Below are 18,650 nucleotides of genomic sequence, written 5' to 3' on the forward strand. Positions count from 1 at the left end.
TTGCTTTTAGAAACAAAGTGTTCTCTGCAGCACTGGAAAAAGCTCCCTGATGAGATAGAAAACCAAGCGTGTCTTTCCCATTGTCTTTCCTCATTTTGTATTTGAACCCAGTCATTAATAGAAGCCATAACAATGATTTTTATCAGACCAATACATGTTATAATTGTTTTAAAAGGTGTTACAGATATTCATCAATAACCTAGTTTATTCTTTAATTGCATATGTCTCTAGTATTTGAATAATTAATATAATAACTGAGTAAGCATTAATAAAAATATTATTTTATATGATCTTTATAATTTTGTGCACAATGGTATAAATAGAGATCAAGTAGACCTGAGTTCTAGAACAAGCCCCAGACTCACAGTTATCAGGTGACTGTGTATGTATGCCCTTCCTTGCAACACAGCAGGCTGAGGACACAGGAGACTGATTGGCCTCTATGTGCATAAACAGGTTTCTTGAGTTATCAGTGTTTGGCAGCTCTAAACAGCCTTGGTCACAAGTTAGTTTATGAATGCTTGGCTGATAGGGCTCAGGAGGCTGGTGAAGATGATGGTTGTTAGTGACATACAGGTTTTCTGCTTACATGCATGAAATGTGTTTTAATTGTAAGGATCCTTGGAGAAACAGATTGAAAGCCATAGTTGAAGGCGATATGCACGCTTAAGTGCAAGAACATTTTCCAGGGATAAGATGAACTACAATAATACCGTGTCTTCAGCAAGTACAAATCTAGGTAGCATCAGTGACTTCACCACTAGCACCACTGACAGATCTGGGCCATAAAAAGGATTTTGAAGCTCAATTTACCACAAAGCAAAGCCTAATGGAGTGCTGGTGTGTAAGATACAAATTGATTGCCTGCTTTCTATCCACCCACCCATCACATAAACAAGTTACTCATTTTTCAAAAGTCAAACATATAGTGTAAAAGAGATTATCTAATATTCAGTAAGGGGGGGGGGGGGGGACGTTAAGGGAGGAAAGGCAAAAAATGGAACAATGTCTGTTTCCATTTAGGCTGATGTAGCTCCTTTGCACTGCCTGCGTTTACAGCAGCGTAGTTCAGATCAGAATTCACTTGTTGTCCTGGAGATTGAATTTATGTCTCACGGCTTTTGTTTCTGTTCACTTCCCAAGCTGGGTGCTGTTATGCCTCTTTCTTCTTTTAATAATTTGCTTCACAATAATACTTTATAGGCGTACCAACTAAAATGAGGGAAAGAAGAGAGAGTACAGAACTCATAACTGAAGCATACTTTTCCTCTCACTTCTGAGATTGTCATGCTGTTTGTGTTATCACAAATGTAACTCAGACTAAATCTGATAGCAATGATGCCTGTTTCATCAGAAAACAGAGGACTATCCTTTGAAACAAGATTTCAAAAGCATTTTCACCTGCTCCTTGTCCCTGTCTGTGCTCAGAAAGTTTCTGACACCTTAATTGCTAACAATGGAGGAGCAGTGGGGTGTTTACTGAGAGCAGCTTTACCTACGCACATTGATGTGGCTGTCCACAGGTGCTGATATTGGAAGTGAATCACATAGCAGAAGAATAAATAATTATTTTGGGTATTACACAGTGATTCAGCCCTAGGAAGCTCTTGCCTGAATGTGGAGTTGAGACAGTTATATAATTATTTTTTCAAGCACATATTTTTTACATAAATGTTTATAATTAATTGGTATTATTTTTTAAAAAACTCTCTCCAATTAGATGTTTACCCAACTACTGTGAGCACGGAGGAAAATGTTTTCAGTCCTGGACCACCTTTTACTGTGATTGTAATGATACAGGCTACATGGGAGCTACCTGTCATAACTGTAAGTAAACCCACATGTACAGTGTTTTGTACTACAACTGGTACATCAAGGTGCACATAAACTAGAGAGGAGCTTTGAGAGAGTTCATATCATATTATAGGACGTAGCATGTCCTGACATGAACCTTGTCATGAAAAAGTCAGGAATTGGGTTGGAAATACACAGAAATCCATTTGCAAATATGTATGTTTCTTGACAAATATTATAGAGAAAACAAAACCAGATTATTGTAACTTATTTTCCACATTTTTGGAGAATCTTTAATTCATTTACGTTACATACACATTGTAGATACCATTGGTCATTAAACATTTAGTTGGAGCTGAGCTGGGTGATTTTAATCTCTGTTTGGGGCTGTATGCTAATTTTGGTACCATGGGTTTCTTTGGGTTTAGATTATCTGAAAGTTCATGTTGCCAGAATCTAGTTTTCAACAATTTATATTTTCGGAATTTTTCTTGGCTATTATTTAGTCTGCTGCTATTAGCAAGGATACAGTATCTGAAACAGTGGCAGTACAGGAACCATTCAGCTACTGAAATCCACAGTAAAAGGAATATTAAGGTGGTTAAAAGTTGGTTTTAAAGTGTCACAGTAGAGGCACAACATGCTGGGGATTCTAATGAAAAACAGAGGAGAGAAAGGGGAAGCCAAAATCAAGCCTGTTTGTACAGCTGACTAAAAGGGAAAATAGTTAGAAAATGAAGGCAAACTTCCTGTTCTATCACTTGAAATAAAGAGGAAAAAAAAAAGAGTGAGTAAGAATAACAATTCCAGGAAGACAACTATAACCACTCCAGGTATTTGATGAGCACTTGGGCCACAGCTAGGATCAGATTGGTGAGAGATGCTTTTTTTTCCCTGTTCAGCTAAAAAGCAGGAAAGAAGAAAAGGTACTTAGTGGTTTGAAGCTGAGAATATTGGCAACCGTACTGCAATTCTGGAGACTTTAATGGTTTGCTAATTAATGGTGAAATCATTTGTGGTGTGGGGTCTGCAGCTGACAGGAGAGGCTGTTGAGAGGTCTATTCATAGATTCATCACCTGAACTCTACATTGTAAGCACAAAGGAAGCTAAGGGTTTGGTGCAGAAGTTGTGCCAAGCCAGATGAAGGATGGGAAGGAAAATGCTGAGTTTATAGTTTTGAAAAGAAGTTTTACTTTTTGTGTAATGTTTTTGTCATTCTAAAAGGTATCACCCCTCCTCAAAACCTCCAAATCCAACCCAGAGTACATGCGATGGTTGAGATCATAGCAGAGTATTTACACCAGCTGATGGTAGGTACAAAACTAGGTGGCTAAATCAGTTGGTGAGAAGGGAGAGGCTCCCTGGGGAAGGAAGAGGCATATCCTTATTGACTATCAAAGGCAATTGGGGACGCTGACCTCTAGGCCACATCTGCCCTGTCGTATTAGCTTAGGGCCTGAGGCTCACAATGTACGTGCCAGCTCAGTGTGGTTAGTGTCCAAAGGAGACCATCTCATCACTATGGAGGACTGGTTCAGGACTATTTTTCACCATAGACGTTTGCAGGGAGCTAGTGAAGCCTCCTGATTCTGTGAACTCATGTCTGTACTCTCAAAGGCATATTCATAGCTACAGTTATTTAAGGTCCATTTACATAAAAACTACTCTGAAACTTTCTCATGTAGATCTTGTGTTAAGACTTCCCAGCAGATCAAGCTGTGCACACATGTGATGTACAGCTATTCAGCTGCTCAGCTTATTTACAACCATATAATCAACAGCTAATTTGATTCCAGCTAGATTGTAGAGTCAGCTGCCCTGTAAGCCAAGCAACACTGATAAACAGCAACATTAGTTTGGAGGAGTGCATTCGTGTGCTTGAAATGTGTGATGAAACCATTTCAAAGCTAGCAGGCAAATGCAGACTCTTGATAAGAAACATACAGAACAAGAGACGTTATCGCTTTCAGGTGATAGCGGTTGACGTACAGGAGTACCTTGTACCAGGTGAATGAAAGCAGCAGATTTGATCACAGCATAACTCGAGAATATCGAGAATACAGGCAACTCTTCCAATCATTTAATTCAGTGTAGTTCTATCAAAGTAAAAGATCTAATTTCTTAAGGTTTGAAATATTATCTCAACAGATTTTGATTTTTACTAGAACACTCAGGCTGACAGGCCTGAAACAGAACTCGTACCATTTTGGAGAGGCCATTTATTTTATTAAACTGCCCTTCAGACCCAAGTCCATGCAGCCACAGTGGAAAGATTTAACTGGCAATCTACTGCAAGTCAAACATAGTGTGAATAGTTTCATTGTCAGCTGGATTTCTTTTCTGTCTGAGTTGCATCAGTGTATTTTTCACCTCTTTTTGGTGTGGTGGTTATAAGACATGGGTGCCACTGGTTGAACAATTTAAAAAGATCCATTCTTTGTCTTGCTTTCAGGAAGAACTACATAACATACATCTACAAAACAGAATTGATTTATGTTTTACCAGCTGAGACTGGGTGACCTTACCATTCTAAGAACTGAGATCTGAAGATACACTGTCCCTAACTTACTGTCATAATCTGTAAAGTGTTGAAATAAGTTTTGTGTTTGATACATAAGCAATCTTACTGGTTTCTTCCAAGCATTCATGGACCACACTAGATCCTGCTGTGAGGAGCAACTAACAACACAGACTGTCCTTTCTCCAAAGAGTTTGCAGTTAAGTTTCCGAGGGGGGAAAAACAGGCTGGCACAGGTGATGTAGTGCCAGAAAGTCTTCAACAGCATCATAGTTGGCAGTTTCAGTCTACCAGGTACATAGTTATTGCTAGGCTTTCTTGTAGGCAAAAATCATAAGGCAGAGATAAATAAGTAGAAGAAATTCAATGCTTGCATGCATGAAGGGATGACATGGGAGAACACAATCATTTGCTTGTTTTAAAAGTATAAGGCTATGGCCAAAGGAATTTGACATTTTTGACAAGGCAAATGCCAGAATCATGACAAGTAGATAGGTTGGGAATATGCCGTAAAAGCAAAGATACATAGTTTACATTTGATGCAACAGAGACGAAGTAGACAGTGGCAGGGCAGAACAGTAAGCTGATAGAAGAAACAGCTGGGACAGTGTTTGTATGAATGTGTCAGATATGTGGGACAAGATTTTGTCTGTTATGACTGAAAATGGGTATAGTTGAAATTCAAGATGTGTGGATGAAGCAAACGGGTACATCTCAAGACACATACAAAGAGCTAGCTAGATCTAAAGATGGTCTTAATATAATTTTCCTAGAGGCAGTCAGTTTTCTGCAAACCTCAGCTACCCTTCTGGTTGCTCAAAGTCCCTTCTAATCTTGAAAGCTCCTAAACTGTCACAGGAGGTGTGGCAATCTACCTGATTCAGATGAAGGCCCACCACCGAAAGGGGAAGGGGCGGGGGGGGGATGTCCCACTAAATAGCTATTCTGTGGCAGACAAGTTTCACCCTGAAGTCTCATCTGGTCCTGCTTCTGTTCTTCTCTGAACATAGCTGTAAATACAGGCAAAATCGTGCTAAAACCCGCTGGTGTTTCCTGGGTTTCAATAACAGATGGAAGCGCCTGAATGTTTTCTAAACGGGTTATTTCTTGCAAAGCTTATTGCCAGATGCATAAGTCCATTTCTCTGTTTAGTCATGGCTAATCCTCCTTCACAAGCTGACACAATGGAATGTTATCAATATCTTCCAAGTCTTTTTTTTGGATTTTTAGGATTTTTGGTTGATTGGTTGGTTTGGGTTTTTTTTTTATTTTTTTGTTTATTTGTTTTTATTTTTCTTCCAGTGTGGAAAGTGGATTTGGATTTATCTGTCATCATTCCAGCTTCCAGTGCAATTACCATCATCTTGCTGGCTAGTCACAGCACTGATGAGCAGTTGTGTTTTCATCTGTGTACTATTTGTAACTGTGAAACTCCAAAGCATGTATTAGCGCCTTGCTGTCACAAATGCATGTGAACATGCAATTTGGTAGGAAATTTAGAACTTGTGCTGATTGTCCCTGGGTACCCATTTCAGTACCTGCATTTTGGGAAATCTAGGAGTCATGGAATAACCCTGTGTGATATTAGGCCAATGGTAGGTGAGTTACATTTGCTCGTGTATGACTTTTTTGTGCTTTAGTTTCTCCACTTCTTTTGGGAGTAAGATCCAATTTGTAAGTATATGATCTATAGCATCTATTGAAATGGTACGGGTTCTTTCCTTTGAAACTACTGTTTGCTTACTGCTACTTGAGCTGGTAGCTAAGACAGTGCTTTGAGGATACAATCTTATCTCGAGTCTGTAAAATGCATGGTTTTGCTTTTTGGTTTATCTTTTAAATGTGCTTCACACAGCTTGCATTTAAATAGGTTGGAAGATTAGCTTAGCTGAAGCCTTTTTAATGATAAAAACTTTCCCCTTTTCTGCAGTGTGGTGGGTAGCCTACTGATCCAGCAGGTACTGGAGTAGTCTGATATAATGTAGATAGATAGGAGAGGATAATTTATGTAATCACATGTGTGAACCATAGCAAAATAGATAATAATGTATTTGTTTTCTGTTTTCTTTTCTGGATAGAAAAACTGATGTTGGTACACAGCTTGGGAAAAAGGCCTGGGTGGGATTCAGCTCTTTTTTTTTTTTTTTTTTTTCTCTCTGATACTGTGACATCTATTCTAAGATGTCTGCTCTTTCTCTATATATATAGCAGAGTGTGAGCTATTTTCAGAACTTGACAAATCTTACTGTGAGGTGTGTTGTCCATGGTAAGTTCATGGACCACCTCTGAAACATGCCAGTGTCTGTCATCTATAGAGGGAGGCTGTCTTAGCTTAGACATACAGTAGGCAACTGAAGCTAGATCAGAATTACAGGGGGAGAGAGAAAGAGAAACAGAGGGACAAGAGTTACAGGTTATATTTATACAAAATATTTTTAATTGAAAGTTCGTAGTTTAAATCCTGCATAGTCATCTCTCTCATAGTGTTTGTAATTATCATCTCATAGTGAAAGCAGTAGACCAGTGTAAAATGGCCCTGAGATACAGAATGTTATAACTTTATTGCAAGGTAATGATTAGTAATCTTCTCTATGAGTTATGTTAGTCCCTTAGAAAGCCACATCTTCCCCTTCTGTATTTCTATTATTTTTATATATGATAGTTTTCAGATGCCCTTCAGTCTTGGGTATATTTTTTTGTTCTAAAGAGGGCTGAACGTTGATATAAAAGATGATGAGAAATATAAAATAATGGTTTTATTCTTCATGTTCAGGGGAAGTCAACATGTCCCAAAGCCTTACAAGCTGATAATTAGAAGAATGTAATTTAATTCTGGATATTTGCTTTGGTGTGTGATCTGTCTTGCACATACAGGCATGTGTCTTATGGGCCTAGGTAATTGCTGGAGGAAAGAACCATCCAATAATAGAAGTGTCATATAGTCAATGATATGACATAAACTTAACATAACTTCAGGCTTTGAAAACTTACTTTTTAATATTAATACACTTATTGCATATATCATTTTTGATCTGAAAAGCTTAATATAGCTTCAGCCAGATTGTTAGCAGTACTGGAGCTGCATCTTAAGCACCAGCCATGGTTTTGGTAATTCTCTCCTCCTGTGTTCCAGCGTGGGGGGATGTGTACACAGTTTGCTGGTTGAGCAAATGGGGTTCTGAGATTTTGTCTTGCCAGATGTCTAACAGTGATTCTGGTCATGTAATTTGCATGTCCTGAGTAGCCAATTTTCCTGTCTGAGATTCTTGGAATAAGTTGTTTCCATGTGTATTTAAACACAATGGTATTCTTTGACTAAACAAAACATGTTTAATATTCATCAAGCCTTCAGTGCCGTACTTGGTGTTCCTGCATATTTTTGTTCGCACCATGCTTCTGGCATATGAATTTTCATTTTTTATTTTGTAATAAGTTACTGCCTTATTAATGCTTTCCCTTCGATTTGTGTATCTGTAAATTGTACATCTGCATTTCTCAATGGTGTTTATTTTAAAAAATCTTTTCCCTTTGCCTGACATTTCCTTATAAACAATGCAGAGAATATTCCACTTTGGGACTTTACTGCAGAACAGAGTATGTGGGGACTGAATTTTTGAAGCCTACCTGTGTCAGGTGTGACCATCACCAGAGGGACACCAGTACTTTCAAAAGCAAGGCTGAAATACCATGCTTTGCATGGTGTCCTTCAAGCTTTGATTTCTCCTTTCTCTCCAACACTGCTCTTAAAATAGCATAGGTCTCCCTGACTGCTTCCTTACACCAACAGGACTTGCAGGTCACCCAGCACCAGCACCGGGCAGGGGCTGCTGGGGTACGTGACTGACGCAGCCGCCTTCAAACCTCAGCAGGGAAGCGGCAGGGGAGGACGGGCTGACATGACCTTTCATACCTCAGCTGGGGGAAGCCTCAGCTTGGATGGTAGGAAATTTTCTAATCCCCATGTGTAATGGAAGGATCTCTCCCAAACATCCATTTAGGTGACATTGCGGTAAAAGTAATTTTAAAGCTAGCTATGGAAATAACACGTTCTTTATCAGATGAGTAAATACATATTTTAAAAAGGAAAAATAAGCCATCTGTCATCTAGGCACATCACAGCAGAGACTGCATTACTCTGTCAACAGCAGAGTTGTCAAAATCCAGTTTTCGAAAGTACAGATTTCATTTTCTGGCATTTAACAAGACAATTGTATTATAAGGGTGAGAATGAAAATCATTCCCAGAGTTCATTGCCTGTACTAATCCCTCTGCTGTTGGAATACGAAAAGAAGAAACCTCCTGTTGCATATCACTTTATTTGTTATTTAGAAAAATCCTCGATTGAACACTCATTACTCCAAGTCTGTCGGAACAAATCTGTCAGGCCTGAGGTATAGAAGTAGAGGGTGAAGCAGTCATCTCCAGTCTGTTTCCAGGAACTCTGAGCATTTTGGTGAGAATGTTTAATTCAGTCTGTGTCGGCATTTGTCTCTATTGATTTGTCCAAGGTCAGTCCAGGGCTGATTGTAGATCCCAACAGAATCCCCAGCTCTTACTGGCCTTTCCAGTCCAACCAGTACATAAGTTTTCACCTCAGAATACAATAAAAATAATAATTACTATAGGAGTTGCTGTTATTATTCTTTGCATCTACAGTGCAAAGAATTACAAAACACTTAAATGAGTCCCAAACGATCTGACAGTAAGTGTTCTGCCTACAAGTTTTCATGACTGTGCAATTATTTCGAGGTTGTAAAAGCAACATGTATCTCATGGCTACATTTTAACTGGGGAGTGGAGAGTGTCAACACCTCCCAGTGAAATCAAGAATTAAAGTTTTTAGGTCTCTAATGTATTTTATTTATTATATCATTGTAAAATGTTATCTCCCCTGAGAAATTAAAAATTATCAGCTACTTTTATTAGATTATGAGAATCCAATCTAGAAACAGCAATACTACAGTAATTATTTTGTTAATCATAACTAGCGCAGCTCAAATTCTGAGTCTCCAGCTCAGATTATTTGCAATGAAATATGTGTGACCAATTTCCAGAGTAATCAGAAGTACAGTAGGAAAGAAATCTTGAGAATGTTAAGGTTTATTTTTATTTAATATGATTTTTTTTGAGGAAGGTTATCTTGGCGTCCATTAAATTTGAAAAGCACTGAGTTTGCAGATAAAACAAACAAACAATTGCTTTTGATTTGCAGTTTACGCTCCTTGTTGTACCTATGCCAGTAACGCACTGCTGGGTGGACAGGAGAGAGCTTTACCTTGCCTGGTCTCCCAGTAGTGAAGCTGAAGTCTGGGTATCCCTGTAACCTTTGCATTGAGTCCAATAGCCAGTGCTATTTTAAATATGGGTAAGGGATGTGTCTTACTGGGTGGCTAGCAAGTTCATTTATCCGTTAAAGAGAGGGGGCTTTGAATATGTTGCTCCCTGGGGATTATTCACATAAGTTCAATTCTTTGCATAAAGCACAGTAATTTTTTATTTTTTTTTTTAGCAGAAATAGAACTGGAGGTGAAAATTTAAAATTAAAGTAGTCTGAGAGAGAGGAGAGGTTTTATAAGTTAGGAACATGGGGGCAAAGGAAACAGAGTTATGTACTTGGGAAAACTGAGGCCAGCTGAAGGCTTATCTTCCAGGGAGCTCACCAATAACAAAGTAAGAGTGAGCTTAGCAAAGGCTATGATGGAGGCTGCAGGTGAACTGGTTAGGGCAAAGGTATGATCGGAAGCCAAAAGCCAATATAGTAACTGGTAGTCAGTGAAAAACTGAATATAAAGATGTTTAATTGGAAACAATGGAAGTTTGACCGTGCAAATGTTTGTGCTCAGCCATGTGCTGTTAAAGATTTCAGCTGTGGCAGGGATACAATCTCTTCTGGTTTAAGGACTGTAGTTAAAACAGCTGGATTAAGAGCTTCAAGATACTTCATAGAGCTGAACAGGGATGAAACTGCTCATATTTAAAACTTTTCAGGCTCTTGTAGCATATTGAATCAAGGCTGAAGTTCCGATCAGCCAAGCTAAGAGGAATCCCAGCCCTGTCGGACTGGACTGTTGGGTGCAGAGAGCTACTGTATGTGCTCTGGCTGACCAACCACGAGGGTCATGGTGCAGAAATTGCAAAATGAAATTCTGTAGCTGATTTTACACAAAAGGTCAAAATTGGTTATTATAATGATACTAAAATCTCTCGATGCCTTTCTAGCACTGAAGTCTGTATCATGGATCTATAGCTTGAACCTTGATCAGTCGAAGTGCATATGTATAGTTTTGCTACAATGCTTCTGTAGGGACATAGTGTGTGTGGCTTGAAAAAATATGGGATGTGTATGTTTCAGATCCATAATTTTGATTTTTGAGTTTCTGAATCTTTATATCCCAGGAGATGTAAGAGAACATGTAGAATTGGATGATGTTGATCTGTCTCTGGGGATTAAGTGTTTATTTTATAAATGCTGATCAAAGTTTGACAAACCATTTCTTAAGCGCCTGGGAAGATGAGAAGTGAGAGCTAAAGGAAAAGATGGCCATTATGATCCGTGAGTAAAGCAGTGTTCAAAATGAATGCTCTGATGGGATGACGAGTTGATCTGAAAAGCTGGTTTAATCTGAGATACTTAAGGCTGAAAGAGATACCTGAAGGAGAAATTGGCTATCTGTTTTTCACAGAGGATTATAAGGGGTTGGGAGACAGATTTCTTGAACTCTGTCAGTATTGTGCATGCCTGAGCACCACCAGCACAGCCCATCCTAGCGGGGAGGCAGGAGCACGTGGCATATTTAGGAAAGCAGCTCTTGGTATGAAGAACGGGGCGCTCAGGCTGCATCAGTTTCAGTAGCTAGCTCTGGCAGGACTTAAAATTTCTTTGCGAAGCACAGCTGTAGCCTTTAAAAAAATTCCTTAAAGGGCACCACAAAAATGTCAGCACGGGGTCCAATGTTAAAGCTTAAAAGTGACGGGGGGAGAAGAAAAGAAAGAAGGGGGAGGGGGGGAGAAAAAAGGCAATAAAAGACAAAGAAATTTCTGATGTCCAGTTTCCATTACTAAATCTAGGACCTTGGAGTCAAGCTGTTTCTTGTGTCGTCTTCCTGGATCAGCCACTGTTCCCAGAAATAGCCCATCAGCCAAACTGTGCCCCTGTGACAGATTTTACACTTTGGATTTTGCCTTGTGCTGTAGTTTACTGTAATGCTTTTACCTGCCATACCTGACCGTGAGGTCCAAGACATACTTGCAGAGGGGTAGGATGGATTCACATGCACTACTGACATCTCTTTCTGTTGAGCACTAGCGCAATGCAACTCTGTGAGGAAAACAGCTTCATCCTGATGGGAACTTGGTGGCAGGAACTGCAGAGCTATTGCTGCACGGCAGTGCAGCTCGTTCCCAAAAGGGCTTGAGGAAATGGACCAGGGGCTGGAAGTTGTAAACTGTGGTTTTTGGTGTTTCTAGGTCAGTGAAACAAATCTTGCTGGAAACTATCATTTTATTTTCAGTGGCTGGTATAAGTAAAAATTAGTCCCAAAAAGCTGTGGGAGGGTTAAAAGAAGGAAAACTGATATTTCTTCTTTGAGACAAAAGATAACGTAGAGGTTTCATTTTTAAAATTGTTTTCAAAAAGTGCTTGAGTAGTAAGTATTTTATTAAGAAAACAGGCTTTGTATGTACAGCCTATAAAGAACATTATTTTTGTTGTTTTGTTCCCATTTTAGTGAACACTTTAAAATTTGACAACAAACTTGAAGGAGTGAAAGTATAAACAGTATTAAAATTCTTCACAGAAAGGAATAAAATCACTATTTTTATATGCATTTTTTATTTTTTAATTTTAAAATAATGCTTGAAAGTTGTCGATGTGTTCTACTCTGAATGAACTGACAAATGCCTCTCCTTTATTAAAAAAGCGTAGCTACTGCAAGTGTTGACATTAAGATGTATGCATTTGTCAACAGTTCTGTAATTGCACATGCTGCTTGGTTTTTGAGAGTGAAGCCCTATTACATGCATAAATGGTTCATGACCCATTAATGATGACTACAATAACAGTTTCCTACAGCTCCATCTACATCAGAGAAGTCTGGCACAAAATAGAACATAAATATGAAGGTGGTTTTCAAAGTTAAGGCTCTGGGTTCTTCAGAGTCACAGTTGACTGTTGGCTTTTACTTTTGTATGATATTTCTGATTGCATAAAGAAAAGAATGACTGCAAAGACATCTTATCTTTCATTGAACCATAAAGACAGCTTTAGGTTGTTGTCACTGGAGTAATAGGGCCTTTTCCAGTGAATGGAATTACATAACGTTATTCTGAAACAAGGAATCGGCTCAGCCTGAAAATACGTTGAGCAGAGCTGGGAATGGATGGTGCACTTGAAATGTCTGGGGGAGCATCTGCCAGTGACTGGAAAATAAATATAATTTTCTCCTGGATATATTATACAGCATAAAATATCAAAAAAGAGAACTAAAAGCAATGATCCATCCATCTAGTCTAGAAGTATACAGTACCAAATTCTTAAGATACAGGTATGTGAAACTTTCAGCATGCAGCTACAGAATAAACTGTCCACCAAAACAGATTTTCTCTAAGTCATGTTAGTTAGAATATGTTTTATGTGCTAGAGCTGGAGGTTTGTAGCCTTTCCCCACTTACTCTGATACTCACTAGTATTTACTGCTAGAATTCTCACCTAACCAAAAGGAAAACATACCAGGATGGATTTTCTTCTTGCAGACATAACTGTAGTTTCACTGAAGCTTGTACATCCTTTCAGATTTATACTAGTTGAGCACTCCTAGCCTGATTTCCAGCCCTACACATCCTTTTTTTTTTTCTAAACATGCAATGACAAAGGGGCCATCTAAAGGTGAGTAGATCATCCTTCTTTGAATCTTCCCACATTATTAATGGCTGAATCTTGACATCTTTCCTTATTAATTCGAGAATAGTAGATCTGGGCTCCAGCCAAAATGACAGTCAAGAAGCATAACACTGAGTAAGAAAAAGTTTGTGATGAAGAACAAGTTTCTGACTGTGCCAGTTCACTGACAACATGTTAGTTTTAAGTCTCTACCCTTTGCACCATCCTTTGTCTTCAAAAATACTCAGCAAACAATTCAGGGGAAGCAACTGGCATGTTCCCTAATGAGACAAGATAAAGTGCCCTATTATGATGATGACAGCAAATTGACTAAGTGAACTGCTGTTTGAGAAGTTTGCAAATTGATCAAACCGTGATTCCTTGATTGCTTACTTAATCGCCTGTTACAGTCCCTCTCCTGACCCTCCATACCCCAGTTACTTTTGTCAGCACTTCAGCAACTGAGGGACTCTGTTAGACCCTCAGGCTGTGAACAGTGGAATAATAGGTTCTGGTTTAGGGGATTTCATTTTATTTGCATTAGTATGTACTCTTGGCCAGCTATCAGAGCGGGAATTTAGAGATCTTCTGGACTCCTACAGTGCTTTCTACATCAGGCTAAGGACTGTAAAGAAGAAGCTTTCTTAATTCTAATTATTAAAGGATGGATGCTAATTAAAGTGCTGCCTCACTAGGTGCTGAATACCTTAAGCAGCTTCTTAACTCTGGGAAGGGTAATGCTGTGCACATTTAGTACTTAGTGATGTTTTGCCTGCTAAAGATGTCTGGTCAGGAAAGAAATGTGCAAGGGAAAAGCGTATTTTGGTGAGTGGTACAAGCGATTGTCTGGCAAAACTCTTAATTCATAGTCAGTTTGGAATCGGAGCCCCTAGAACTGTGGTTCTATTTTGCTGGCAGAAGTGAAGAAATGTCCAAATTTCATTAAAATCTGCATGATAAACTATCTTACAGCATTCTTCAGAGTAATAGTCAGACAAGGCTACTTCAGGCTGGCCATTTAAGCCTTTCTGAAATTTGTTTCATTACAGAAACTACTTTTAGGGAATGAGGGAAAAGGAGGGATATGAGTCCATCCCTGCGCAGGAGTGGGAATGAGGAAGTATTCCTGCTGGTGCAGAGCAGTCGCTGGCTTCTGCAGGCAACACTGGGACTGCATTTCAGAAGTGGCAAGGAAGTGCTATCCCTGCACTCAGCTTGCAAATCTCCAGTTCCTTCCAGATTAAAAGCACTGGGAACTTTGCAGTTGCATTTACAATCTAGACACAGCAGATACTATGCCATGTCAAGTTTAATTGTGCTGCTCTGCTGCCTGAAGAGTTGAGGGTACCTGGAAGAAAGATTTGCAGTGATTAACATATGGGTTATTCACAAGTTCCCCTGAATATCTCCCAGTCTGTGTAAGTCCTGTGTTTGCTGTATAATGATGTCTGAATGTGCAAATAGCAGCTAAATCTGCTTTTAAAATTAGGGGATAAGAAAAAGATAGATTTGGCCTCGCAGTAGCCAGATGTTGTCCAAATATATTGGTGTTTTCTGCTACTGGTAGCACTGAAAAGCTTACTTAAAGATTAAGGGTAATAACTCCAAATAACTCCATCTCATAGGAAGAAAAAAGGAAGTCTCGATCTCTTTGCTAAGTGATTCTGTGTTTTTTATTGTATTTGCTGACAATTAGTTGAACAATCATAAGCTCTTATGGAGAATAACCTTGTCAGTATAATCAAGTAAGTGTTTAAGCAGGTGGAAAAAAAATCAATCCTCCTGCAATGGAATTTAAGGTTACTGTTGTTCAAGACCCAGGATCACACATGTAACTTTCTGATACCTCTTAACTGCCTTCTTGTGGGAGTTTTCTCTTTGCCCTGTGTGAAGTGACACTTATGATATCTTGCCTGAAAACATGCCTCGAATACAAGGAATTGCACTGGCACGTGGGAGTTTTTCCTCTTGTTCTTGTTCTTAGTGGCTGGCTGTGCTTGTTTTATTTACCACTTGGATTTTCACAGGCACTGATCCTCCAAAAGACGAATATTGATAAGCAGAGAGAAAAAGTTGATTGTATAAAAATAGGTCTGAAGCATAAAGATATCACCCAGGATGGAGGCCATATCTGAGCCTGAGCTTTTCTGCTGGTGACAACGGCTTGTTTTCATTTGGGTGGTAGATGGTGGTAGGGGTCTATAGATGCCTGTTAAAAGGATCCTGCAGGGAAGCTGAGGACAGGCAAAGCTATCTGTCATTTGTGTTCACAAGACTTGAGCAGATGCCTAGGTAGTGATCATGTATACTTGGGTGTGTGTATGTATGTCTTTGAAATACCATTATGTGGATGCATAAATGTATCACTCCACAACTAGATGGTGGTACATTTGAAAGTTCACATCCAGTTACGTAAATAGTTAAAGACATGCCAACTTTTGAGCATGGACTCCAGTCCAAATGCAGTAAACTTTTTCACATGCCAATCAGTAGCAAACCAACAGTTTATGTTATGACAGTGATTAAAGCAGTACTCATGTATGAAGAGCCTGTCTGTTTTCTTCTTGTTTGTGATACGATCGCTTTCTCTCTTTTAAAGCTATCTATGAACAATCTTGTGAGGCTTACCGACACCAAGGGAAGACGTCAGGTTTCTTCTACATCGATTCTGATGGTAGTGGACCACTTGAACCACTCCGCGTTTTTTGCAATATAACAGGTAATGACCTAACTTTGTCTTCGGTGCTTTAGGTTGGCTGTAATATGATTGTGTGGTCTTCTTAGTAGTACAATGATAGACATGTCACTAATACTGCTCAGTAGCAGGGAAAAAGCAAAGAACTCGTAGCAGCTGAGGTTCAACCCTGAGATGTTTCCTTATATAGGATCCATGTAAAAGTGATTTTTAAACTGAATTTGAAGTATTCACCTTGTACTGTTGCTAAGTGGTATTTACAGTGGTATCCACACCTTATAAAGGGCACTGCTGATGTATTTCATGCTATCATAACTTTTAATGAGACATTTATGTTTTTTACTAAAGATGTAGAAACTTAGAATTCAAACCTTTTGTAACTGAAAGGTTTCTCTGTTTTATTAGAGCACTACATCTGGGAATGTTTATTAAGCTCCTTGCACTGAGATGTCTGTAAGCCCTTCCAGTCTGACTTAAGCAGGAATACCTCCCCTCATAGGAGTGTGTTGCCTTTGATGTCCCAGAGAATATAAACCTTGATTGTCCTGGGTATCTGTATGGAGGAGAAGGTATGATGCTCTTAGGAGGAGGGACTCTATTTGGTGTCAGGTAATGGAGCAAGAGTCTGGCCAGGTGACCTATTGGTTGAGGCTTTTCAACCTTAAAGTTTTGTAGTATTAAAATAAAAATCTTTCACATGAATATACCTGTCCGGCAAATTTTCCCCTTAAGTGAGTCCTATTTTGTATATAGGGCTGTCATGCAAGGTTACATTGCCCATGTTGCAGATTGGGGTAAATGGTACAAGTGTCCTTTCTGCTTTTTATTTTTAAAGTGGAGAGGAAATTTCCTAGACTGTCTCCTGTTTGGCATTATTTGCTTTCTGTGGCCAGGTGCAGATGGAAGAATATTTTATTACCCATTCTAAATTGCTAATTCTGGTTGAGCTACTTTGTCACATATCACCTCAACACGCGGTCCTGAAAACTAAGGACTCAGGATATTCGTATTTTATCCTTAATCTCCTTGTACATTAAATGTCTCAAATTAAATTTTCATTTTTATTTAATTGTTCAATCATTATGTTAATTAAATGCACACCAGTTAATTATTAAGCGTGGTTTTTTATTCAAGTGTAACAAATATTTAATAAAATGTGTCTCCTTCACTGTTGTTGAATCTCGTAAGAATTGAAATGGAGTTTCACCTTTCTGTCTGAATATCCTTCCTTGATCTCCAGTATGGGAAATGTGCTCATTTTTATTATTTATCATATAAATATGTGTGATCAAAACATTGTCAGTGCTTTTTATCTCTGCTGAAGAAGTAGGATTTTTGACAAACTCCTTGCAGAAAGCATCTGCTTTCTTCTAATAAATTTTATCTGGCAGAAATGCAGGAGGCATATACCTGATTTTCTCTCAATCTATAATGAACTTGCTGACATTATTATTTTATTTTGGTTAGAAAAGTGGAGGTGGGGAAAACCGGCAGAACCTCCTAGCTTGGAAAACTTTTATATTCCTTCTTTTCCCCTAGATGTCTCATTTGAGGCAGGGGAAGGTCATTTGTCATTCCTATTATTCCTATCACATAAAAGAGGACCAAGACACAGAAAGAAATTACTATTTTACAGTTGTCCAGAGAATTTGAGGTACAATTGGGTTATGCTTCTGTATCATCTAAATATGGTTTGGGTGCCTTAATCACAAGAACTTCTTTTCTCTCTGGGAACATACGTTATTGTTATGCTGATAAAAATTGTTTACAGTAATAGATTAAGTGCAGAGTATGGGAAAAATAACTCAACCTTATGTACACAGGGATGGATTCTGAATTTCTTATTCTTCTCAGGTAATGCTTCTGCATAGTTTTCTGAAAGTATCAATATTCAGGGAAAGTAAAAAACTGAAATTCTATGTTGTTACATTAGGAACATGCAAGGAACAGAGACAAAAAAAGTCTCATTACTGTTCAGTGACAGAAATCCATAGCACACCTCCTGTGAATGGAGAAACATAGATGGTCAGAAGTGTGGATGGCTTCCAGGTATTGGAAGATGGTGGATGGAACTGTCACAGGAAAGCATGGAGGTCATGTGTGGCGTAGAAATAGCAAATAAGGGTTGATTCTTGTCCATTATATAGGAGCTAAGGGACAGTTACATTTATAGATAGCAGGATTTGTTTGGGGGGGGTGGGGTGGGGTTGTTTTGTTTTCTTTTTCCTGATGCAATGAATAATTCAACTTGAAAGTTACTACCACAGACATGAAGGAGGCCAGTGTATTAACAGAGGGGAAAAAACAGGCTGGAAAAAGCCCCAGTCTTGTCTGATAGATTCAGATGGTGCAATTAAATGTGGAGTTTAGTTGCAGTTCCCAACACAGGCAGCTGCAAGGCAAAGATCACTGGGAAATGGGAATGAGTTTCAGGAACACCTTTTGCCTTCCCTTACTTCCCTGGGTATCTGTTTGCCCTCAAAGGCAAAGATGGGTTCCTGGGCTAAATGAAACTTTGCTTTTGCTCAGGCTGGCAGTTCTTTTTGCATACAGTTCGAAAAGTGGTAATCTCTTTATGCCTAAATCGTGTCCAGGCTGAAGAATTTGAAGGTGGAATGGAAAATCTGGGGAAATGACTCATTTAGTGCTTTTAAAAGTAGAAGTGCAGTTGAGCTAATGGCTTCTGGGAATTACAGTGTGTTGAGTCTGTGAAGGATGAATTCAAGGAAGGAATCAGTTCATCAGAAATGAGCACCATCGTGGC

At 38.9% G+C, this 18,650-nt stretch overlaps 1 protein-coding gene across 1 annotated transcript in view; it reads left to right on the forward strand.

Moving 5' to 3' along the window:
* The window catches only part of CNTNAP5 (contactin associated protein family member 5), a 289,036-nt gene that overhangs the window by 180,511 nt on the left and 89,875 nt on the right, over nt 1–18,650 (forward strand). Inside the window, exons 11-12 of the mRNA XM_040604535.1 lie at nt 1,721–1,827; nt 15,791–15,910. Coding sequence (XP_040460469.1) covers nt 1,721–1,827; nt 15,791–15,910 — 227 coding nt within the window. The remainder of the gene's footprint in view (nt 1–1,720; nt 1,828–15,790; nt 15,911–18,650) is intronic.

The sequence above is a fragment of the Falco naumanni genome, chromosome 8 (genome assembly GCF_017639655.2).
Source record: "Falco naumanni isolate bFalNau1 chromosome 8, bFalNau1.pat, whole genome shotgun sequence".
In the NCBI taxonomy this organism is placed as follows: domain Eukaryota; kingdom Metazoa; phylum Chordata; class Aves; order Falconiformes; family Falconidae; genus Falco; species Falco naumanni.